The sequence below is a fragment of the Narcine bancroftii genome, chromosome 3, assembly GCF_036971445.1.
Source record: "Narcine bancroftii isolate sNarBan1 chromosome 3, sNarBan1.hap1, whole genome shotgun sequence".
NCBI lineage: Eukaryota > Metazoa > Chordata > Chondrichthyes > Torpediniformes > Narcinidae > Narcine > Narcine bancroftii.
Window position 1 is genome coordinate 242,448,008 of NC_091471.1, and position 25,530 is coordinate 242,473,537.

General features: G+C 42.3%; 1 protein-coding gene across 1 annotated transcript in view; it reads left to right on the forward strand.

Annotated features, from left to right (window-relative positions):
- Nucleotides 1-545: 545 nt before the first annotated feature.
- The window catches only part of notch3 (notch receptor 3), a 298,038-nt gene continuing 273,053 nt past the window's right edge, over nucleotides 546-25,530 (forward strand). Inside the window, exon 1 of the mRNA XM_069927329.1 lies at nucleotides 546-647. Within this exon, the coding sequence (XP_069783430.1) occupies nucleotides 632-647 (16 nt within the window). The 5' untranslated portion in view covers nucleotides 546-631. The remainder of the gene's footprint in view (nucleotides 648-25,530) is intronic.

Consider the following 25,530-nt stretch of genomic DNA (forward strand, 5'->3'; position numbering starts at 1 on the left):
AGAAGAGGTTTCTCATTTCCTTGCAGGAATGGTTAATCTTCCATGTGCTCAGTTATACCAGTTGAAACTGGTAAATTCAGACACCTGTCTACATTTTAGTCATACCTTGATGAAGGGTTCAGGCCCAAAACATGGGTTATATACTTTTATCTTTGCCATATAAAGTACGCAGTTTGACCTGTTCTGTTTTTACTTCAATCACAGCATCATGTTTTACTCTTATATCAAATAATTCCCTAAGATTGCCAAATGACCTCCTTTCCCAATTCCCCCAACAATTCAATCTCTCAGTAGAAACTTTGAGATGTAAATCATAAATCAAAATCTTACTCTGCCTTTCTTTGATATAAGTACTATTTGCAGTATATTTCCATTTTGATTGTCTTTTAGTTTGAAAATCAAGCTTTTTTAAAATCAACGATAATGTTTCTGCAATTTAATTCTTCTTTCCACTGCTTATGGCACAGTTGAGCTTAAAGGTTTATTCTTCACATAGAAAACATGACGACTTCTCTGACCAGATGGCCTTTTGTCTCCAACTTCGTTAAAATGCCTTCAAGCCACGACCTCAAACTTCCAGACTTATCCAATACTTCAACTTCATCTCCGATTTCTCCAGCTGAAGAAGTCGATGTTGACAAATTTTGGTAAGTTCATGATTAATGTCTGACCCAGCACATACCCAGCTAGTGTGAAACCTGCTTGAGCACAAGGAGTCTGAGAGCGCCGTCCAAAATGTCTCTGAGAATACAGAGCCCAACCTAAGAGTGTAAAGACATTCGCCACCAGGCATTTAGCTGTGATGCTGATTCTCATACAAGGTTTATATTTTAAATGTTACATTTAGACATACAGCACAATAACAGGGCATTCTGGCCCACAAGACCCTGCCGCCCAATTATACCCAATTAACCTACAACCCTCGGTGCATTTTTGAACAGCGGGAGGAAACCGGAGCACCCAGAGGAGACCCATCCAGACACAGGGAGAATGTACAAACTCCTTACTGATAGTGTTGGATTTGAGCCCCAGTGGCTGGCACTGTAACAGTGTTGCACTAACTGCTACATTAAGTACACTACCCACTAGGCTAACTGTGCTGCCCACTACCCTTATCGTGCCGCCCACTAGGCTAACTGTGACGTACGTTCAAGATACAGAGAAAAGTTTTTGTGTGAAATATTAAGAGTTAAGGTTCAACCACCAGTGTTGCTAAGTATAAAGCATGAATTGCCCTCCAAATATTTTCTAATGTTACTCAATTATAATGTAATTATCAGTATGTTACCTCATTGTTCGGCGGGCAGCAACCTCCTTTGAAAAGACTGCAGAGCCCACCTCACTGACAAAAGACAAAGAAGGAAAAACCCAACACCCAACCCCAACCAACCAATTTTCCCTTGCAACCGCTGCAACCGTGTCTGCCTGTCCCGCATCGGACTTGTCAGCCACAAACGAGCCTGCAGCTGACGTGGACATTACCCCTCCATAAATCTTCGTCCGTGAAGCCAAGCCAAAGAGACCTCATTAAAGTAGATTGATTAGAATCAAAACTACGGGTTATTTTAAAAATACTTGAACTGGGCATTACAAGGACTGAGAGTTCTTTATATCTGGAACAGTGGTTCTCAACCTTTTCCTTTCCACTCACATACCACTTTAAGTATTCCCTATGCCATAGGTGCTCTGTGATTAGTAAGGGACTGCTTTAGGTGATATGTGGATGGGAAGAAAAAGTTTGAAAACCACTGTTTTAATTGTACCCAATGGACTCGTTATGTGCATGGTTTCATAGCTCCAAAGGAAATGGCCAATGTCAATTTTTTCTCAAGCAAAATGTTTCAGTAACAATTGAATCTAGAGCAGTGGTTCCCAACCTTTTTCTTCCAACTCACATACCACTTTAAGTATTCTCTGTGTCATTGGTGCTCTGTGATTAGTAAGGGATTGCTTAAGGTGGTATGTGAGTGGGAAGGGAAGGTCAAGAATCACTGCTCAAGACCCAATTGTTACTGAAATATTTTGCTTGAGAAAAATTGTCATTGGCCCATTTCTTTTGGAGTTATGAAACCATGCACATAACGAGTCCATTAGGAAAACAGTGGTTTTCAAATTTCTTTCTTTCCACTCACATCCCACCTTAAGCAATCTCTTACTCATCACAAAGCACCTATGGCATAGGGAATACTTAAAGTGGTATGCGAGTGGGAAGAAAAAGGTTGGGAACTACTGGTGGTCTGGGCAATGATTTTCAACCTTCCCTTCCCACTCACATTCCACCTTAAGCAATCCCTTACTAATCACAGAGCTCTGATGGCATAAGGATTACTTAAAATGATATGTGAGTGGAAAGAAAAAGGTTGAGAACCACTGATCTAGAATGTGAAAAGTTTTTCTTTTTAAATAATTTTGTTTTTTTTTTGTTGTTTAAGTACCGCGTGCTCCTTAAGTACAACTGCTGCCAAATAAACAATTCTTAATGTACTGGAAAGTTAGCCAAATTATTCTCGGTAAAGTCAGTTCCCATGATTTGCAATGGCAAGTAAAAGCTGTTCACATTCCAAAGATTACAGCAAGTCACCATGGAGAATGGGAAAGGTGAACTGTAAGGACATGTTGGATGTTGGTGCAATCATGAAGAAGGGTTGCCAGGTGGCTATACTTTGGGAGGAGTTTGAGGAGATTTTGTATGTCACCAAATTTCTGCAGGCGTACCATAGAGACCGTTCTGTCTGGTTGCATCACTGTCTGTTATGGAGGTGCCAAAACACAGTACAGGGAAATACTGCAGAGAATTGTCAACTCAGCCACCAGTCTTCACTCCATTGAGAATATCTACAAGAGGTGGTGTCTTAAAAGAAAAGCTGCCATCCACAAGGATCCTCACCACCCAGGCCATGCCTCTTCACTCTGGTACCATTGGGAAAAATGTAAAGGAGACTGAAGATGAGCACTTAGCGGCACAAGGACAGTTTCTTTCCCTCTGCCAACAGACAATGAAGCACAGACTCTGCCTCACTTTCTCCTATTTTATTCCACTATTTATTTATTCTGAAATGTAATTTATAACAATATTTGCATTGTGATGCTGCTACAAAACAACAAATTTCGTGACAATAAATTCTGATGATGATGAAATTCGCTGTGCACCTTTACATACCCAGTGTGGAAAATGAAAAATGCCTTGTCAAGAAATTTCATGCTTGTTTGACAAACATGCACTTTTACTACCCAACATGGCACAGTTAGTGTAGCGGTTAGCGGAATGCTGGCACAGTGATCAGGGTTCGAATTCTGCACTGTCTGAAAGGAGTTTGTATGTTCTCCCCACGTCTTCATGGGTTTTCCCTGCAGGCTATGGTTTCCTCCCACCATTCAAAACGATCTGGGATTGTAGATTATTTGGTGTCATTGGGTGGCATGGACTCGTGGGCTGAAATTGCTTCACTCCATCGAGAACATTTATAAGAGGTGGTGTCTTAAACGAACAGCCTCTGTCCACAAAGACCCTCACTGCCCAGGCCATGCCCTCTTCACTATGCTTTCATTGGGAAAAAGGTACAGGAAGCTGAAGACGAGCACTCAGCGGTACAAGGACAGCAAGAACAGTGAGCTAGTGCTGTATGTCTAAATTTAAAATGCAATTTTAAACCCTTCTCATTCCATCTTGCTGTACATTTTATCCCTAACACTCTTCCTAGGATTGTGAGATGATATTCAGTGCAAATGGAAGTCTGTTCCACTAATGACCATAGCAATGCAGAATCAAGATTGCCCAAAATTCATTGGTGATGCAGAAAAACATCCCAGTGGCCAAGTTTAAAATTTAAAAAAAAAATTTTTCACACTATGAACCATATTGATCAAAATACACACAAACATTTCCCTCTTGAATATGCACAGTGTCATTTTCTCCCCTCCCTTCCCTCTCTCCTTCCCACCCCCCTCCCCACCCACTAAACGTTCAACATATACATTAAACCCATTAAACAATGTCATCACACAATGAAAATAAACAAGAAAATTGTGTCATCTACTTTTACACACTGGGTCAGTTCATTTCGTCTTCTCATTCTGCATTTTAGGGGGTGGAGGTCCGTGGTAGGACCTCTCTGTTGTGTTCCATGTACGGTTCCCAAATTTGTTTGAATACTGTGATGTTATTTCTTAAATGATATGTTATTTTTTCCAATGGAATACATTTATTCATTTCTATGTACCATTGCTGTATTCTCAGGCTCTCTTCTGATTTCCAGGTTGACATTATACATTTTTTTGCTACAGCTAATAATAAATCTTTTTTGTGCTTCATCCAAATCGAGGCCAAGTTCTTTACTTCTTATATTACTTAGAAGAAAGATCTCTGGATTTTTTGGTATGTTATTTTTTGTGATTTTATTTAGTACCTGATTTTGATCTTCCCAAAACTTTTCCACTTTCTCACATGCCCAAATTGCATGTCCAGTGGCCAGGTTTCAGGCATTTCATGGAGGTATCAAGACAGGTCTTGCCTTCTATATTGGCAAGACAGATGACCTCCAACAATTTGTCCCTTCTCCATCACGCTGATTCATGGTGTGTGCCTGGGAAGCATGTATCAATTCCCATACTTTAGGAGCCACCTCTCAGGGTCCGTTGGCCTAATCTTGGCATCCCTGATGAAAGGCTCAGGCCTGAAACATAGACTGGCTATTCCTTGCCATGGATGGTGCCTGACCTGCTGAGCTTTCCCCCAGCATTTTTGTGTAACATTCCAGTTCTTCAGCATCCAGTTTAAACTACATCATATCTATTCTTCGAAAGAAAGAAGCAGTTCTCCTCACATTCCTTATCTATTTCTTAACCAGAGGAGTGTGATAAAGGAAATGCCATATTTATGAATATTTAAAAATCAAGGATTTTTTGGGGAAGGGTGTAGATCTGTAAGAGACCACAATTCAAAAACCATAAGAGTGCAGACAATTCCCAGCTCCAACAACTGTGTAATATTTGACCATCAGAGTGATGTTCGGGTGGCATTTCTTGGCAAACCCCTTTTGAAGGTTGCTTTTAGAATCAGGCTGTAAAGAGTTAAATCATCTCTTTTGTTGCTCCTATGTATTGCCTGAGCTGCTTGTCAATCTTACTTTACTGCCAACAGTTGTTGGCTCATGGCCTCTGTGTTCAGGAAAAACCAGCGATGTTGGTGATTAATGTTCCATGGCTTTCCCATAGCATGCCAGCCCTCTTCTGCTCTTTGAATTGTAATGCATGAATACCTCAACATAATCAGCACTGTGTGCCAGCAATATATTAACCTCTTCAATGCTAGATGCGAAAATAGTCTTCTGGGTGCCGTCTAGATCTATTTATGAAAATAAAAAAAACTCTGATGCTGGAAATCTGAATGATGGGTCGCAGTTTTTCTTTCCACAGATGATACCTGCCCTGCTGAGTTTTTCCAGTATTTTATGTCTTCAATTTTCTTACTTGTCCCACAAGAACTAACGTGTGTGTGAGAGAGTGTGTCCCTGCTTGTTTCTGAGTGTCAGTCTGCCAGTATGCGTCGTCTAATTCTCTGTGTGTGTGTGTGTGTGTGTGTGTATAATCACACATACAATGATCATATGTGTAGGCATTTGTGTGTGTGCACGCAGTAAATGTGTGTCAGTAAATGTATGTGAGTTAGTAATTCTGTATGTATGTTTGTGTTGGAATGTTGCTGTATATGAGAGAGAATATGTGTGTGTGTCAGTATGACTGTGTGTGTAATGTATTTGTGCCTGTAATAAATCTGTGTATCTTTAGTGTGTAACACTAGGATTTCCACAGTCTCTGGGTGAAACTATCTGTCCTTAACTTTGAGTCGAGCAGAGTGAAAAGCATCTTGTATTTCAAGTCTTGAATTGGCAAACCTACTGATGAGATGCATTTGACCTCAGGGTCAGATACCCTATTCTTGTTCATTATGAAGACTGGCTTCGAGGACAAGAAATCAGGGCTACTGTTCCCCAAGAGGAATGCACAAATTGAAGTGGGCCAGAAGGAATTAAAAAAGAATCATTGCTGACAATCATGTGTGTTGGAAGCAAATATAATATTGTCAGGCTTCCGGAATTTGCAGACTCCATGTTACTTTGTACATGTTTGGAAACTTTTCTTCAACTTCATTTAATATGATGAACCCACTCACGTTGTGAAACGGGCACAATTCCAGAATCACTGGAAGTGACATTGACCTTGACTGGTCCGCAAAATAGGATTGATTTACATGTTTTACTTTTCATCAAAATAGATGGAGCTTTAATCAAGCAGAGTACAAAATGGGCTTCCGATTTGATGCCACCAGTTTTGCACATCCCTTAGAATCATAACCTCTGCCATAACACATGCAAAAAAGTAGTGAGAAATTGGATTGCTTTCTGCCTTCCAATTGGCAATGATCCAATGTTGAAGTTTCCATGCTAATTTTCAAGGGATTAATTGAAGCGGCCACCATTTGTCAACCTTCTACAGGAGCTCTATGGAGAGTGTCCTGGCCGGCTGCATCACAGTGTGGGTATGGTTGCTGCAGAGAAATGGATCGGAGGTCTATCCATAAGATCATAAGAGTGGTAGAGAGGGTCACTGTGGTCTCCCTCCCCCCCATAGACATGATCTACCGGAATCATTGACTGAGGAAGACGCTCAAAACCATTGAGGACCCCTTCCACACCAAACACGGTATCTTTCAGCTACTCCCATCGGGGAAGAGATACAGGAGGATCAGAGCCAGCACCACCAGGCTGAGGAACAGCTTCCTCCCACGGGCAGTGAGGACACTGAATGACCAAAGGAACTGTTCACACTGACCCTCCGAGATTATTTACAGAACAATATTGATTTGTTTATTTATATATCTGAAGACCTGTCCAGCACATGTATTGTTTGCCTGTATGTGTGCTATGTCTGGTTGTGTATCTGCGTGTTTTGTACTGAGGAACTGCAGAATGCTGTTTTGTTTGGTGATACTTGTGCAATCAGATGACAATGAACTTGAAATTAATAGATACAAAGATTGGGGGAGGAATATAATTTGATCAAAATAACATTCCACATTCTATACTATCACCCATCAGTGTTTTGTAATATTTTTGTATATACTTTGAGAACACCATGTATTTCCCTTGGATAGAATTCATTATGAAGTCAGTCTTGATTCACACCAGCCTGTGGGCAGCTGGCGACTGACTCATGGGAACCAAGTCAGGTCGTCACCTTTATTTATCGTACATACCATACTCGCACGGTAAAGACGAGATAGTGTTTCTTCAGGACATAGTTACATAAATATAACTTAGAATAGAAGTTAAACACATTAAAATATTAAGACGTGTACAGTAATAGTCCAGAGTGCACTATCCACATGTGTTCTGGGAATTCAGGAGCCTGATGGTTTGGGGGAAAAACTATTGCCCAGTCTGGATGTAAGGGACCGAGTGCTGCAACATCTCTTACCAGATGGCAGGAAGGAGAACAGTTTATGTGAGGGTGTGCGGAATCCTTCACAATGTTTATTGCCTTTTGCCTGCATCAAGTGTTGTAGACATCCTTCATGGTAGGAAGAGCACCCCAACGATCTTTTCCGCTGACTTCACTACCCTCTGCAGGGTCTTGTGGTCCAAAGCGGTACAACTTCCAAACCAGGTGGTGATGCAGTTGCACAGGATGTTCTCTCTATAGAACGTAGTGAGGATGGAGGGAGGGAGATGAACTTCCTCAGCCTTCGCAGGAAGTAGAGGTGCTGCTGGGCTTTCTTGGCTGTGGACCTGGTGTTAAGGGACCAGGTGAGATTCTCCACGAAGTGGACTCCAAGGAACTTAATACTCTTGACGACCTCAATGGTCGAGCCGTCAATGGTCAGTGGAGCGTGGTCCCCCTGGGCCCTCCCAAAGTCAACAAACATCTCTTTTGTTTTATTAATGTTCAGATACAGGTTGTTGGCTCTGCACCAGTCTGTTAGCGACTGCACCTCATCTCTGAATACTGACTCGTCATTCTTACAAATAAGGTCCACCATGGTCATGTTGTCAGCGAACTTGATGATGTGGTTTGAGCTGTGTTTAGTTGCACAGCTGTAGGTCAGCAGAGTGAACAGCAATGGAGTAAGCACACAGCCCTGGGGTGGAGTGGGGGGGGGGGGCATGCTCAGTGTGATGGTCTTGGAAGTGCTGTTGGCAATCCAGACTCCCTGAGGTCTCTCTGACAGGAAATCAAGAATCCAATTGCAGAGGAAGATGTTTAGTCCCAGCAGGCTCAAATTCCTTATCAGGTACTGAGGTATGATTACGTTGAATGCAGAAGTGAAGTCGATAAACAGCATTCAAACATACGAGTCCTTATTTTCCAAGTGGGTGAGGGATAGATGGAGGGCAGTGGCGATGGCATCATGCGTAGAGCGGTGGAAACATGATTTTAGTGGGTGCTGAGGGCAAGAGAGGGCTCCCAAATGGACCTTGGCTGCTGGAGGCTTTGTGACTTTATCGGAGGTTTGGATTTGGAGTTTGGACTGCTAATGGATTGAACATGAGCCTGTAGGAGGGCTGGAGGCGAATCCACAGACACTCAGTAACTCTGAAGGGACTGCTTTTTGTTTCTCTTTCTCTTGGGGAATGCTGGAGGCAAATCCATAGACACGCAACATGTCTGAGGAGACTCTATTTTACTTCTCTTTTTCTTACTGTGAGAGGCGCCAGGCAATGCCCATGGCGACTCTTTGCCTTTATGCAATATATATATATATATAAATTTTTTTGTATATTACGTAACAACAAAAGGAATCCTGACTCTTGATTAGCCCAAACCCTCTTCAAGCAATTCAGAAATGTGCTAAGGCTGGGTCGAATGACCAACTCCAACTGGAACGGCACCTTAGGAATGGCTGCCACTTGAAATTGGCTTTCACTTCAAGCATCCTGTTTCGGTCCAAGACATTCTTGCAGAATGTTGGCACAAGCCTCCAGCTCCTGGCAATTCCCTGCCAGACATTGCCAGTCTCCCGTCCTCATGCTGAAGTTCAGATGAAGAGTAAGCCTTTACACGGTTCGTCCTAGTTGCAAGCATTGTTATCAAGACCATGTCTTAAATTGCTTGCCTAACCTAATGGTGATTACATTGATGGGCTTGGACATTGGTATGGGGAAAATCTAGGTAACCATGGCAGAATTCCTTCCCTGAAGAATATTAATGAACTTAGTGTGTTAGGTGGTTACCTGTGTTTCATGTTCATCCTTACTGAAAGATTTATTGAATTACATGAATTTAAATTCTATATCTATCCTATACCAGCATTCTTGCAGGCTCCTGTTCAATCCAGCAGTCTCAACTCCAGTTCACGAATCTAAGCCTTTGGATCCAGTAACAGCCCCACGATGTGAATCATTATTTATTGTCATGAACGCCATGAAATTCATTATTTTGTGGCAGCATTACAGTGCAAATATTGCTATAAATTACATTTCAAAAATAAATAAATAATACAAGAAGATAGGATAAACTAAGGCAGTGTCTGTGGTTCAATCTGATGGCAGAGGAGAAGTTGTCCTTGTGCTTTTGAGGGCTCGTCTTCAGGATCCTGTACCTTTTTCCCAATGGTGGCAGTGTGAAGAGGGCATAGCCTGGGTGGTGGGGGTCCTCGAGGATAGAAGCTGCTTTGTTAAGACACCGCCTCTTGGAGATGTCCCCGACAGAGTGAAGTCTGGTGCCCATGATGTCGCAGGCTGAGTTAACCACCCTCTGGAGTTCATTCTTGTCCTCAGCATTGACACCTCCACACCAGACAGTGATGCAACCAGCCAGAATGCTCTGCAATCTAGATCTGTAGAAATTTTCGAGTGTCTTGGGAGACATATCAAATCTCCTCAAACACCTCACAATGTATAGCCGCTGGCGTGACTCCTTAGTGATGGCATCGATATAGAGGCTCCAGGAGAGATCCTCGGAGATGTTGACGCCCAGGAATATGAGGTTCTTGACCCTCACGACTACTGAGCTCTTGATCTGGACTGGTTCATGTTCTCCTGACTTCCTCCTGAAGTCCACAATCATTGCCTTGGTTTTGTTAACATCGAATGCAAGGTTGTTGGTGCGATACCACTGAACAATCTGAACTATTTCCCTCCTGTGCGCTTCCTCATAGCGTGTGTGATTCTGGCGACAACCATGTTGTCATTGGCAAATTATAGCTAGCTTTGGAATTGTGTCTAGCCACATAGTTATGGGTGCCTCATTAGAGCCCTCATTCTTGAAGTATGCCTGTGTTGAACATCAATGAAGAGGAGATGTTGTTCCAATTCGTACTGACTGTAATCTTCCGATGAGGAAATCAAGGATCCAGTTGCAGAGAGGGGGTACAGAGTCCTAGGGTTTGGAGCTTGTTAACCAGTACTGAGGGAATAATGGTGCTGAAGGGTGAGCTGTAGTTGAGCAGCTGTATCTATGAGTTTGAGCCAGATATTGGAGCCATACTATTACCATACAACCATCAATCATAATGCATTAAATGCAAGAAGTGAATGGAGATTTGTGCCTTTTCCTGGGTGGGGGTGGCTTTCTCTGAACAATGAGGAGGCTCAAACTTGAAGCCCGTCACCTTGATAAAGGTGGGACATGCCTGTGTCGTTCGGTCATTTGTACTTTTTATATTCCTTGCCTTTTTCAAAGAAGGCAGGATGAAGCTTTTGTTACTTGTTTCCAACTGCTTTTTACCATTTCATCAGCTTTAACGTACACTCATTGCAGTAAACCAGGTTGTAAACTCTGAGATTGAGTCAGGGAAGGGCAGGTGGAGAGGTGGGACATTGAGGATCAGTGAAAGCCACTAAAGTTTTCCTGACCTCATCAGAACCATTTAGTCATCTGTTCCCAAGAGTTTTGTGTGTTAGGGTTGTAAGATCAGATTGTAATATAGTTATGCCCAACTCCTATTTTCTTTTACATGTCTCTAATTTCCCTCAGTGTATTTAATCCAGGGGTAATGTATGAGCAAGGAGTGAAACACAAAAGTCTGCAGATGCTGTGATGGCAGTAAAAACACGCAGAAATGCTGGAGGAGCCCCTGCCAGTCTCGCAGTGTCCACAGGGCGTAAAGATATATTACCGGCGTTTTGGGCCTGAGCCCTTCTTCAAGGTAAGAGAGGTTTGTATCTTGAAGAAGGGCTCAGGCTTGAAACATCAGTAATATATCTTTACCTCCTGTGGATGCTGCCAGTCCGGCGGGGGTTCCTCCAGCATTTCTGCGTGTGAGCAAGGGAGCAAGGTGCTGATTACCACCTCCAGGGACAGGGCTCATTTTGTCCCTCAGGCACACCACGACAGATCAGCCAGTCATATGTGGTTCAAATATTATACAGTGGAAATCCTGCCAGTGTTTGTCACACGAGCATTGGATTTAGAAGCCAGGGTTAATGCCATCTTCTGTACCATATATATTTCATTCTGAATAACCCACTATAAAAATACATTTTAAAGAGATATAATTTCTGGAATCACTCAAGATTCCCTTGTGTGGTATGTGTAATGTCTGACCCATGGTCACTTCCCACAGAAATCGAAAGAATTCAGGATTTATACATGGGTTAGTTCTGTGGCTGCTGTTTGTTTGCTGTGCCCTTTAAACTAAGCAGGTATTTGATATTTTATTTCCTAAAATAAGACATTTAGCCATTAACTGCTTTGTGATTAGAATTCTTGCATTCTTGCCGTCAAGGAAGTGTGCTTTAGGAATGAGTTTCAGACTAACTTGAAAGCCACATAGAGTCCTCCCGGCTAACCTTCTCAGGATAGCCATCTTGACTCTGAAGGGATGTAAAATATTTTCCCACAGTTGTTCTGTTCCATTTGTTTATCTAGCGCCTGATGGGATGAAATGAACAGACTCCAGACCTTTGTTGAAACAATGCTGGATTAGAGAATGATTCTGCAGGCACTGGCCCCACTATAAATAGCTAACCTCGAAACTAATTCAAATATAGTCTCGACATTACTTTTTATTTGATGCTTTCCAGCTCTGATGTTTTTGTATTTGTGCCAACTACAACACAGTGTTTTCCTCAACTATTGATCCCAGAGGCCATTAATTCTCAAATTATTACGCAAGAAAACAGTTTGTGATTTTGAGAAAATAATGAGGTTTATATGTTATTTTTTTACTGCTGAAAGTCTGGTTCATTTTGGTGATTTACATGACTGCAATCTATCTTCAACAGAGTTACATTCTTGAGGCATTGTTTGTAAGAATGCTAATATTGACGTTTTACAATCTGTAGTGTTTTAAATAGCAAACTATTCAGCTTTAGGATTGATATAATTATATCAGCATTGTATTCCTTGGCTCACTGTGCCAGTCATGGGCAGATCTTGGACCTCAGGGTCACTGAGGGATGGCCTGCTTAATGAATATAAAGAACTAATGAAGAACCACAATTCTTAAACATTGCAATAAGATAAAGTAATTGTAAAGATTTAACAAGAAAAGTTGTGTAAAGCATTCGCTAAATTGGAACTTAGCCAAAGCAGACTCGAGGTATTTAGTTATGACAGCCACTGTACACCAGGAAATAGGAACTAATTTTGCCCCATGTTACACCACCGTCAGTGTGTACCTGCATTTACATTTTCAAAGTGGGAATCCTGTTTAGAGGTCCTGGAGGAACTCAGTGCGTCCATAGGAGGTAAAGATATATAACTGACATTTCGTCAAGATATGAAGAAGAATGAACCTTGAAATGAAGGGCTCAGGCCCAAAACATCGGTAATATATCTTTACCTTCGGTGCTGAGTTCCTCCAGCATTTCTTGTTTTTAATTACAATCACGGTGTCTAAAGACCTTCAGGTGTTCACTCTGTGGGTATTTGCAGTCCGGGTGAGAAGACAATTGGCACCTGTACATTTGTCATCAGGTTCCACAAATGTGATTTGATGGAATGAAGATGTTAGAGTGCTTAGAAAAAGTAGCCAATGGAACTTGAATGTTGATAAAACTTTGCACTGGTGGAATAATTGACTGTTTATTGCAGTTTCTACCCAGTAGTCAGTGCCATAGAAAATATCATTTTGGTAATGAGGATGGGATTCTGTAGCGACTAGGTAGAAATTGCAAGAACTGAGATTATACCTCGAGTCATTAGATTAATAATGCTGTTAATTGTTCTGCTTTGTTTACAAACAATAATATTAGCAGATTATCATGAGGGTGGTTTCAAAGTTCAAAATTCAGATTTATCGTCAGAGTACGTACATTACATACAACCCTGAGATTCTTTTTCCTGTGGTCGAGGCAGAATTACTACTTATTGATGGGGCAAAAAAAAACTGTACTGGTGATACATACACATGTAAACAAATAAAGGGATGTAAACAAAACTGTGCAATACAGAGAGATAAATTAACACAATGCAAAAGTAAGAGTCCTCAAATTGAGTTTGATGGAGGAAGGGTAGCAGCTGTTCCTGAACCTGGCAGTGCAAGTCTTGTGGTGCCTATACCTCTTTCCTGATGGCAGCAGCGAGAACAGAGAGTGTCCTCCTTGATGATTGAGCAGAAAGGACCTTGAAACATTCATCATTACATTCAATGCTCCCTGAGAGTTTGACAGAGTAAATGTTGAAAGTCTCCTTCCATTCCACCCTAAAACCATGATAAGGGGTTGGCCACTGAGGACTGGGTTGAAAGGAAATTGCTTCACTCAGAGAGATGCAAATCTTTTGGAACTCTCTCTCCCCCAGAGGGCTGTGGATGCAGTTATCTTGAGGCTGAGATTGATAGATTTTGTGATATTGAGAGAATCAACGGATATGGAAATTGAGAAACAGAATTGGCCATGGCTCAATGGCAGATAAGGTGCAAATAACTGAATGCACCAATTCTGCTTTATTTTTATGTAATTAACAGGATATGATGCATTGCAATATTGTGACATGTAAAATACAAAGGAACCATCTTATGATTCAGAACTGTACAGTTATGTTTTTTGCAATATTCTTTAAGTTCTACTGTACACAGAGTGTGAAACATCTTGGAGTAATTTCACAATCATGAGGTTTAGTTTGGTCCTGTTTTGATGTAAAATTTGAAAACCACTGATTAAGCAACATTTGGAGAATCGTGCCATCATTGCCTGAGAAATGTCTGAGGTTATCTTCTTATAGAGCCATAGAACATTAAAGCACAGAAACTAGCCCTTCGGCCCTTCTAATCTGTGCTGAACTGCACCTAGTCCATAGCCTTCCATACCTCTCCCATCCATGTACGTCCAAATTCTTCTTAAATGTTAAAATTGAGCCCCCATTCATCACTTCAGCTGAAGTGGTTCAAAGTCAATCAGTGAAATATGGCCTCTGACAAGGTCCAATGGGAGGTTGATCTTAATTTATAGCCATTTTGCATCTGTAAACTGCTGCAAATTTTGTGACATGTTCATGGCAATAAATTCTGATTTTGATTCTGGATTAGACACTTTGTGGGTGAAGCCAGAGAGTGATAGATGATTGCCTCTCAGACTGGAGTCCTTTGACTAGTGGTGTGCCACAGAGATCAGTGCTGCAGATTGTCATCTATATTCACGATCTGGATCTGGTCAATTGGATCAACAGATTTACAGATGACACTAAGATTGGGGGTGTAATGGCCAGCAAGGAAGGCTTTGAAACTTGCAGTGGCACCTCCAGTTGGACAAATGGGCTGCAAAATGGCAGACAAATATGAAGTGTTGCATTTTGGGAGGACAAACCAAGGTAAGACGTACACAGGAAATGGTAGTGCACTGTGGAGTGTGGTGGAACAAAGAATGCAGATGCATAATTCCTTGAAATTGGTGCCACAGGTAGATAGTATCATAAAAAGAACTTTTGGCACATTGGCCTTTGTAAATCAAAGTATTGATGTAGGGATGTTATATTAAAGTAGTGTAAGATATTGGTGAAGCCAATATATGCAGTGGTATATGCAGTTTTGGTCATCTAACTTTAAGAAAGATAAATTAATTTGAAAGAGTTCAGAAAAAATATACAAGGATGTATATTTGACAAATTGAGTTACATGGAAAGTTTGGACAGGTTAGGACTTTACTTCCCTAGAGTAATGGAAATTTGACAGAGGTGTACAAAATATGAAGGGTAGAGATAGTCTAAAAAGCAAACAGATTTTTCCACTGAGTTTAGGTGAGATAAAGAACTAGAGGACGTGGGTGAAGAGTGAAATGTTGAAGAGGAAGATTCAGGGAATTTAGAATCATAGAACATTACAGCACAGAAACAGGCCTCTTCGGCCCTCTTCGCCTATGCCGAACCATTTGTTTCTGCCTAGTCCCACTGACCTGCACCCACTCTATAGCCCTCATCCATGTACCTATCCAAATTCTTCTTAAATATTAAAATTGAGCCACATTCACCACTTCAGCCGAATGCCGTTCAACACTCCCACCACTCTCTGTGTGAAGAAGTTCCCCCTAAACTGTTCCGCTTTCACGATGAGCTGCCAGCAGCGGTGATGAATACAGATTCGATTTGTTGGGAGGACTATGGTCCAGGTGCAGGTCGATCAGACTAGGCAGAATAATAGCGTGACATAGAGGGCCAGAGGACCTATTTCTATGTTGTAATGCTCTGAAGTTCTAAATATTGCAAATGAGGCTCTGCCCTCTCCTGCAGACAAGTACCACACCTCAGCTCATTAACTATTTGGCCATTGATTATTGTGTTAATTTAGTCAAAACCTTGTTTTTTGCGATTTAAGTTTCATGTCATAAAGAGCATATGACATCTGAATATGCAGGAGCCCATTGGATTCTCTCATTACTATGAACGTGGCTCCAGAATAGGAAAAGGAAGGTGGAATATTGAAGCTGGCTGAGTTCATCTAATGGCTTGAGCTGGGGGCATTGCATAAGAGGAACAGTTTGCATTTATATCATGCCTTGCATTGCCTCAGGACCTCCCTGAGTATGGCAGAGCAACAAATTATTTCCAAAATGCTCTAATTGTTGCATTTCCACATTGCACCGTGCCACAAAAGAGCAATGAAAATAATAGGCGAGGTGATTATTCCTTAGATGTCAGTGCTTTACGGGTGAATGAGGAAATCTCACTGCAAGCTCATCCAAAAGGCAGCTACCCCCAACAATGCAGCATTCCTTTGACACTGGAACGAAGTGTGGCCCAGGCTTATGCTCATCTTTCCTGTCTGATGTTTTCTCTTAGCCTTTAATACAAGTGACTATAAATTATTTTCTGAAACATGTAAGTCTGCAGACGCTGTGATTAAAGTAAAATTATACAGAAATTCTGGAGGAACTCAACCGGTCTTGCAAGGTCCGTAGGAGGTAAAGATGACATTTTGGGCCTGAGCCCTTCCTCAAGGTATAAGCAATGAACTGAAAGGCGTCAGAATGGTAGCGGGAGGAATCCAGACCAACAAAAGGTTATAATGAGAATTATCAGTGAAAGGAGACAGAAGGAAAAGGAGTTGAGTTGCAGGGAAAGATTAAACAGGTTAGGACTTTATTCCTTGGAAGAATGAGGGGAGATTTGATAGGGAGTATGCACTTTCCACTTAGATTAGGAGAGATAACTATGAGAGGACATGGCTTTAGGGTGAAAGGGGAAATTAGGGGGAACTTCTTCACTCAAAGAATGGTGGGAGTGTGGAGCAAGCGGCCATCTGACGTGGTAAATGCAGGCTCACTCTTAAGAATAAATTGGATAGACACATGGATGGGAGAGTTCTGGATGGGTGCAGGTCAGTGGGACTAGAGGAATGATGTTTCGGCGCTGACTAGAGGGGGCCCTGTTTTCTGTGCTGTAGCGTTCTATGGGTAGAGAGAGACAGAGCTGGAAGGAAGGGGAAGAAAAAGTGGGGGGAGGTTAACAGAAACTGGAGAAGTTGATGTTCATGCCATCCAGTTAGAAGGTGCTCAGATGGAAGTTGAGGTGTTGTTCCTCCAATTTGTGGGTGGTCTTAGTCTGGCAGTGCATGAGATCATGGATAGGCATGTCAGCAAGGGAATGGGATGGGGAATTTGAAATGGGTGGCCACTGGGATATCCATACTATTGTGGTGGACAGAGCCGAGGTGCTCAACAAAGTCCTTCTTCTGAATCCTTCCTGTTCTTTGCTTATACCTTGAAGAAGGGTTCAGACCCAAAACATCAGTCATATATTTTAACCTCCTATGGACGCTGCAAGACCAGGTGAGTTCCTTCAGCATAAATTATTTTGTGGGCATTATTACTGACATTACTTTTGGTGATCATGAAGCATTTAAATGTGAAAGTGGAACAATTAACACTCCAAATCTCTTTCTGGCCTCACAAATCCCCAAGTTTTTCGTGACTCCCCCACTAACAGCCAAGGACCTAAGTTCCAAAACTACGATCTCCCTCGCTTGCTGTTTCTCTTTCTCCTTAAAAATATGAAACATCTCCCTGGACGTTTGACTACACTCCTATGACTAAGTAAAAAGACAGAAATGGTGGAGTAAGTCGGCAGATCTCGCAGCATCCATAGGATGTAAAGATACATAACTGACATTTTGGGCCTGAGCCCTTCTTCAAGGGATGGAAGAAGAAGGGCTCAGGCCCGAAATGTTAGTTACATATCTTTACCTCCAAAGGGCACCTCGTGACCTGCTGGGTTCATCCAGCATTTCTGTGTTTTAACTACAATCATTAGTATTTGCAGACTTTTGTGTTTCACTCTACTCCCATGACTTGTTTCACAACAAGAAAAGCACTATATAAATGCACATTGGCATTTATTAAAAAAAGTGAGCATATCTGCATATTCTCTGCAAATTGATGATTGCTCATTTGGACGGAGAAATTGTTTTGAAATGTCATCAAATAGCAGATCAATTTTCTGAAGATACTTGTAACATTTATTTTGGAAGCAAATTGTAATATGGCAGCAATATTTCTTCAAAGAAGCATTTACTTCCTGAATTTGTGTGGGCAATAAATTATCTCATGACCCCAGTCATCTTGGCTATTTTAACATTTATTTCTGAGAACAGAAAATTTAAATCATTCTACAAAATGGCTTTTGAATGCCGCTGCATGAATTCCTGGGACAATCTATTCCATTTTCTCAAAGCCTGAGAATAGAAGCTATTCATATGTTTAACGGATTTTTTTGTGGTCACTCCAAGTTGGAAGCACCACGATATTCACGTCCATGTTTTGTCTTGCACCTCTTTGACCTGGTGAGTCAGATCATGTAAAAACCAAATGCTGGAGAAACACAGCAGTCACACCAGTGTACTTTATATAGCAAAGGTAAAGATACATGACCAACATTTTGGGCCTGAGCCGTTCTTCAAGGAATGAGCAAAATGTAGGCAGGCGTCCGAACAAAATGGTGCTGGAGGGGAGGGGCGGGAGGAGAAGCAGAGACCTACAGGCAGGAGGTAATAAATTTAAAATTTTTAATTTAGACATACAGCATAGAAACAGACCCTTTCGGCCCACGAGCTCGTGCCGCCAAATCCACCCAATTAACCTACATCACCCGGTACGTTTTGAACGGTTGGGAGGAAACTGAACCCCACACAGACATGGGAAGAATGTACAGACTCCTTACAGACAGCACTGGATTCAAACCCATCCCAACGCTGGCGCCGTAACAGCATTGCCCTAACCGCTCTTCCAACCGTGCCACCCAATTGGTATGGGTGTAAGGAAGGGAGGGCACACCAGCAAACAAGGAGAGGTGGGATGGCTCTGTGAATGGAGAGGGAAGGGGGCAGAGAGATGGGGAAGAGAGGGAGAACGGGGAGTGGGCTAGCAGAAACTGGAGAAGTCGATGTTAATGCCATCCGGTTGGAGAGTGCCCACTTGAAAAATCAGGTGCTGCTCCTCCAATTTATGGGTGGTCTGAGTTTGACAGTGCATGTGGCCATGGAAAGATATGTCAGTGCTGGAGTGGGGCAGAGATCCATTAAACCTCAGGATTTCACCCAATCTGCAGCACCTCTTCAATTGGTATTTTTAAACTATGATCTTGTGCTTGCTGTTTGGGGCATCTAGCTGTGTGAAAATTGGCTGCCACATTAAAATAGTAACTAAGTTTCAAAAATAACATAATTTGCTGTAAAACACCTAAGGTTGTGAAAAGGTCTGTATAAACTTTTGTGTGAAACTGAGTTCAGCATAAAGTTAGATCATTAAACCGACCTTCCCATTGAGCAAATACAGAGGTGAATGATTGGGAGAGTTTAAACGATACTCCATTTAACTGCAAATAACAGTGCTGATAGATGCTATTAATCTCTCAGAACATTGTTTTACAAGCACTGAACTATGGGCTAGTTTTTAGAGAGGCAGCATCTGCTTGCTCATGTAGGGATTTAAGTTATGGAAATATTCTACACTTTTTTTAAAAACCAATGGATTTTAAAAAATAATAATTGTCTTTTCCCTCTCTTTTTCTTGAAATGGGAACAGAAAATTAAAGGAGAATATATTTCCCTGAGTGGGACATAACAAAAAGTGGAGAAATTCAGCAGGTCATGCAGTGACCAGAGGGAATCAGCGTTTGGGGCCTGAGGCCTTTGTTGGGAGTGTGGAAAAGCAGGTGGATGCCTGAATAAAACGGCGGGAGGAGGAAGGCACCAGTCATCGAGGACATCTACAAGAGGTGGTGTCTTAAGAAAGCAGCCTCTACAGGCAGTCCCTGGGTAACAAACGTCCAATTATGGATTAGGTGCGGCTTCCACCATCTTAAATTGGATCATGTTGCCATTGACGATCACTTCAATGGAACATGCCTCTCAAAGCCTTTTCAATGATTTAAAAGCTGCATGAGCAGCAAGTTCTGACTTACCTACAAATTCAACAAAGACAGACTTAGAAACGGATCCAGGGAGTGCCTGTATCCTCAAGATCCAGGCCCTCTCCCTTTCACTCTTCTACTATCAGGAGCCTGAAGACGAGCACCCAGCGGCACAAGGACGGCTTCTTCCCCTCTGCCGTTAGCTTCCTGAATGAACAATGAACCCCGGACTCTTCCTCACTTTGACTTTCTCTTGCATTTTAAAAAAATTATTTTATAAGGTAGTTTGTATAAATGTGATGCTGCCACAAAACACTGAATTTTGTGACATGTTCATGACAATAAATTCCACTCCTGAAGCTGAATGGGAAGGGGGAGAGCACAGACCAATAGGTAAGAAGTACTAGGTGGGTACATGTGGGGGGTGGGTTATATAGGGGAGAGGGCAGAGGGATAAGGGTAGCTCTCTGGTAGAAGCAAGGGGTGGGGAACTGGAGGAATGGAGACAGACAGGAAGGGACAAAAGAGTTTGGGAGAGGAGTGAATGGAAATTGGGGAAGTGGATTTTAATTCCGTCTGGTTGGAGTGTGCCAAGGCAGAATATAAGGTGCAGTTTCTTCATTTTGTGGTTGGCCTCAATTTAGCAGTAGATGAGGCCCTGAAGGTTCTCGGGCACGAAAGGTGTCTGATCTGGTTTGGATCTGGAACTTGGGTGTATGATGGTTTGGACTGGAGTCTGTGCGACTGTGGAGGCTGCTGGGACGCTGGAGGCAGATCCATGGTGACTCAGAGGGATCTCTCTTTTGCTTCTCTTTTTCTCATTATTAGGGGTGCTGGGCAATGCTTATGGCAACTCTTTGCCTTATGTCGGACAAAAGTCGAAGTATATTACGTATATTACATTTTTAATGTATTATTGCATGACAATAAAAGGAATCTTGGACAGACATCAGTGTGGCAATAGTATGTGGAATTAATATGGTTGCCCACTGGGAGGTCCTTGCTCTTGCAATGGGTGGAGTGAAGGTGCTCAACAAAGTGATCTGCGTCCTGTCTCCCTGATGTAGAGGAGGCTGCAACAGGAGCAGCAGATGAAGAAAATATCCCCTACAGGTCCACAAATGAAGTGTCACCACTTGGAAGGGCTGTTTGAGGCTCCAAACAGTAAAGAGGGAGGAGGTTTAGGTGCCAGTGTAGCAGAGGGGAACATGAGGAAGGGAGGAGAGGTGGCAGAGAAAGACGTGAGAGTATGTTTAGTGACAGTTCAGTCATCTCAGTTGCAGAGAGAGGGTGCAAGATGGATGAACTAAGATTCCAGGGATGGGGGACTAGCTAGATAAATAGAGTGGAGAGATTTTTCTTGAAACTGAGGAAGTTGTAAAGGGAACCTAACAAGGATATATAAAATCATAACGTATACAGATAGAATAAATAAGATCAAAATGTTTGAACTAAAGAATAGAGAGTGAACTAAAATTAATGTGAATAACTAATCTAAACATGAACTTGTACATTAGGGGTGGCAAGATTAGTGTAGCAGTTTGTGCCTACACTGTTACAGCGCCAGTGATCGGAGTTTGAACCCAGCGCTGTCTGTTTGTATGTGTTCCCCATGTCTGTGTGTACCGATGTTGTAGGTTAATTGGGTGTAATTGGGCAGCATGGGCTCATGGGCCAAAAGGGCCTGTTACCGTGCTGTATGTCTACATTTAAAAAGTTTTTTTTTTAAAATTGCCTTCACAGATGCTACTTGACCTGCTGAATCCTTCCAGTCTTTTGTTTTTATTTTGTTCCAGATTCCTGCCTCCCTAGTCTCTTTTGACTTTGCCCTCATGTGGATAATTCTTTTTAATGTTTAGTACCTGGAACAACACTGGGGTGGTGGTGGAGGTAGAGTCAGTCGGAAGAAAGCTGGATGAGCAACTGTAAGGAAGGAATTCACAGAGTGGCAGGGAGAGGGCAGAGGAGTGGGACTAGCTACATCGTCCGTATGTCGAGCCAGTGTGGACAACTGGCTGAAAGGCCTTCTATACTGCAACCATTCTGTCTGGGATGTGATGTGGCCGCAGGTTTGAAAGTCAAGAGGTTCCTTCATTGTGTGACTGTGCCTTTGATTTGTGGCCTCTCATTGAGGACTTGGATTTTCAGCCACTTTTGTGGATGTGGAAGAAGATAAACAGGTGATGGCTAGTATTGGTGAAGAAGAACCTGTTTGGAATGGTGGCAATTTTGAGAAAGGGTGCCAACAATGAATGCATCTGAGTTGAGCTGTTGTTTGCCATGCTGATAGAGCTTTGGAGGATGTTACCAAATTTCACTGCTGGGCAGAAAATGGGCTCAGAGTGAAAGTGAGGCAGGTTTACATCCAAGCCAAAGTTTGTTTCCACCATACAGTGTGTGAGAAAGGTTTTGGACTGGGTGCAAACTGGGAGATTGCTTCTTTGAGCATCTCAATTCTGTTTGCCACAATAGCGTGGATCTCCCAGTGCCCACCCATTTTAATTCTCTGTCCCATCCCCTTGCTGACATGTCTGTCTATGGTGTTGTGCACTGCCCAGACTGAGACCTCCTGCAAATTGGAGGAACAACACCTCATTGTCCACCTGGGCACCCTCCAACTGGATGGCATTAACGTCGACTTCTCTGGTTTCTGTTAAACGCTCCCCCCACACCCCCTTCTTCCCCCATCACCTTTCCCCCAGCTCTGTCTCCCTTTTCCCCTCTATCTCCTTTCACAGAGCCAAAATCAATTCTAACTGCTCCTCCTGTAGTGGTTAGTGCAACGCCATTACAGCGCCAGCGATCGGGTCTGGGGTTTGAAACCCACCATGTCTGTAAAGAGTTTGTACGTTCTCCCTGTTTCTGTGAGCATTTCCTCCGGGGGCTCTGGTTTCCTCCCATCATTTGAAATGTACTAGGGGTTGTAGTTTAATTGGGTGACACGGGCTCATGGCCTGTTACCGTGCTGTATGTCCAAATTTAAAATAAAATTTAAAAAATTAACACCTTTCGTGGCTCTGGACTCCTCCCCCAGCTAGTCTTGTCTTTATCCCGACGCCTTCCTGTTCTTTGCTTATTCCTTGAGGAAGAGTTCAGCCCCGAAATGTCGGTAACACTATATCTTTACCTCCTATGCTCACTGCGAGACCGGCCGAGTTCCTCCAGCATTTCTATATATTTTACTACAATCACAGCATCTGCAGACTTTCGTGCTTGATTTTGATCCACCACTGCCCATTTTCCACTGGTGGAAAAGAAGGACTTGCCAGCATTGGCCAAAGGGATATCTGGAGTTCACTGAGTGGGAAGGGAGGGTGTGGAGGCAAGGTTTGACAAGTAACCATTCATGGATAGAAAAGGAAGGATGGCAGGGCTTCATGGATGTGGCTTTGGTGAAGCATAACCAGACAGGTAGATAGCAAGGGGAGTGCTGGTGAACCTGAAGCTGGCTGTTGTGGTTTTCCTTGATAATTTCTATTCACCAATTTTTTTTCCAATGTTCGTTATTCCCATTTGGTCAGATAAGCATAGAGACACACACCTTGGCCTACAACTCTAAGACATGTCTAGTTTAACTGGCAGGTTAAAATGAGGAAAATGGGTTGATAGATCAAATGCTTGTTCCTCTCACACAGCCTGGCTGAAACAAGAATCAAGAGTAAAACGTGAAAGTCTGCGGACTCCGCAATTGAAGTAAAAGCAGGTCTAACAGTGTTTTTATATAGCAAAGATAAACGTACATAACCAACGTTTCAGCCTTGAGACCTTCATCAAGGTAGGGAAAAATGTTGGCAGGTGTCCAAACAAAATGGCAGGGGGAAGGAGTGGGGGGGAGGAGCACTGTCCCACAGAGAGGAAGTAATAGGTGAATAAGGGAAGGAGGGCACAGCAGCAAGCAGGAGGAGGAAGGATGGCTCAGTGAATAGAGAGGGAAGGGGTGGAGATCTGAGGGAAAGAAGATGAGAGGAAAGGGAAGGGAGGGAGAACAGAGAGTGGGCTAGCAGAAACCAAAGAAGTCGATGTTAATGCCATCCAGTTGGAGAGTGCTCAGACGGAAAATCAAATGTTGTTCATCCAATTTATGGATTGTCTCATTGGGATAGTACATGAGGCCATGGACAGACAAAATTAGCAGGGTGTAAAATCAGTTCCCACTCTCTGACCAGTGGTCACCCTGCAGCCTGTATCCTTGGCCACAAGTCCACAACCATGCTGTCTGACAAAGATTCAGTCTTTGTTGACACTAAACTTCCCTTCACCATCAAAATGGAAGCCTCTCCAACACTGGCAGGCATGTCTTTGGCAGCCCAGGCCTAAAGGTGTGATTACCTCCCTACCCTGTTCTAATTCTGTTCTCACCATTACTCTTCAAAATCTGTTTTGCAGAGTCTTTATTCATTGACCTGCACTGATCTCTCTCTCTCTCTCTCTCTCTCTCTCTGTCAGGTTTGACCCTATCTATCTTGGTAGTCTGGTTAAGTGCCTTGGATCATTGCTTAACCTCCAAGATGCTATATAAATTTACTTCCTGTGCTGGAGCTAATGGAAAAATGTGATGAGACTACACACAAACAATTCCACAAATGGTTTCATTTCAGAAAAATTGCAAGTTGGATAACATATTTGATCCTATGAGGAGGCAAGAAAGTTTTATTTATGCCTCATTTTTTTTTCCCAGACTACTTATATGGAACAAAAGACGTTGCCACTTCTCAGCATGTCAGTTTAAATATGAACTACAGGATTAGTGTGTGGGAAAATAATATTTAATCACACTAGCATTGCATTTTTTAGTTTGTTTGTGACCTGACCTCTTTGTATAAAAAGCCTTTAGCCAATTAAGTTCTTCCAATATATGATTCCCTACGGAGCAGGGCATTGGCCCCTTATATTTAAAGCAGAAGGCTTCATCCTAAAGTTAAGGAAACTCATCAGTGCCCAATTTTCATTAACATTCCCCATTGTCGCTAATGGTTTAAACTTGTTTCACTCAGCCTGTTTTTGGCTATGGCTCTCATAGGATTGCACTCAAAGTTTATGGGCCCCCTACCCAGTGAAGCAGTCAAGTTTAGTTGGTTTCTTTCATACTTCTACCAACTAAAATTATGATTTCTGTCTGTGGCCCTTAAATGTGCTGTTGTCCTTGGGAAAGGAGGTCCACATGGCCCTCTTTAAAAATAGCTGGTTTAAACAGTTAATCTTTTAAAAATATTTTTATTATTTTTAATTAAAAACATACAAAAAAAGTACAATTCAATAAAATGATATGGACAGTTACACAAACTAATAAGACATTCCATATAGCACTAACATATATGAATTGTAAATCATATCCATAATTCATATTCTAAATGATAAATACCTTTTTTAGAAAAAAATCTCTAATAATACAAAATAAAGAAGAAAATATTAAAAGAGAAAAACTCAAACCCCTTACCTAAATGTGTTGCCAGATGCGATATATGATTAGTACAGGTAGTCCTTGGCTTCAGACCTATGTGAGTTACGTCCATCCACACATATGACTGATTTAAAAAAAAATATCTTTATTCAAACTAATGTACAAGTACATATTTTGTATTAAAAGTACAGTATATAGTTGTCCCCGCTCCTCGCGGCAGCCCGAGTTCCCTGCTCCCATGGCCGCCTGACGTTCCTGCTCCTGTCGGCAGCCCGAGGTCCCCGCTCCCCTTGGCAGCCCAAGTCCCCACTCCCCAGAGTTACAACCAATCTGAATTACGACTAACT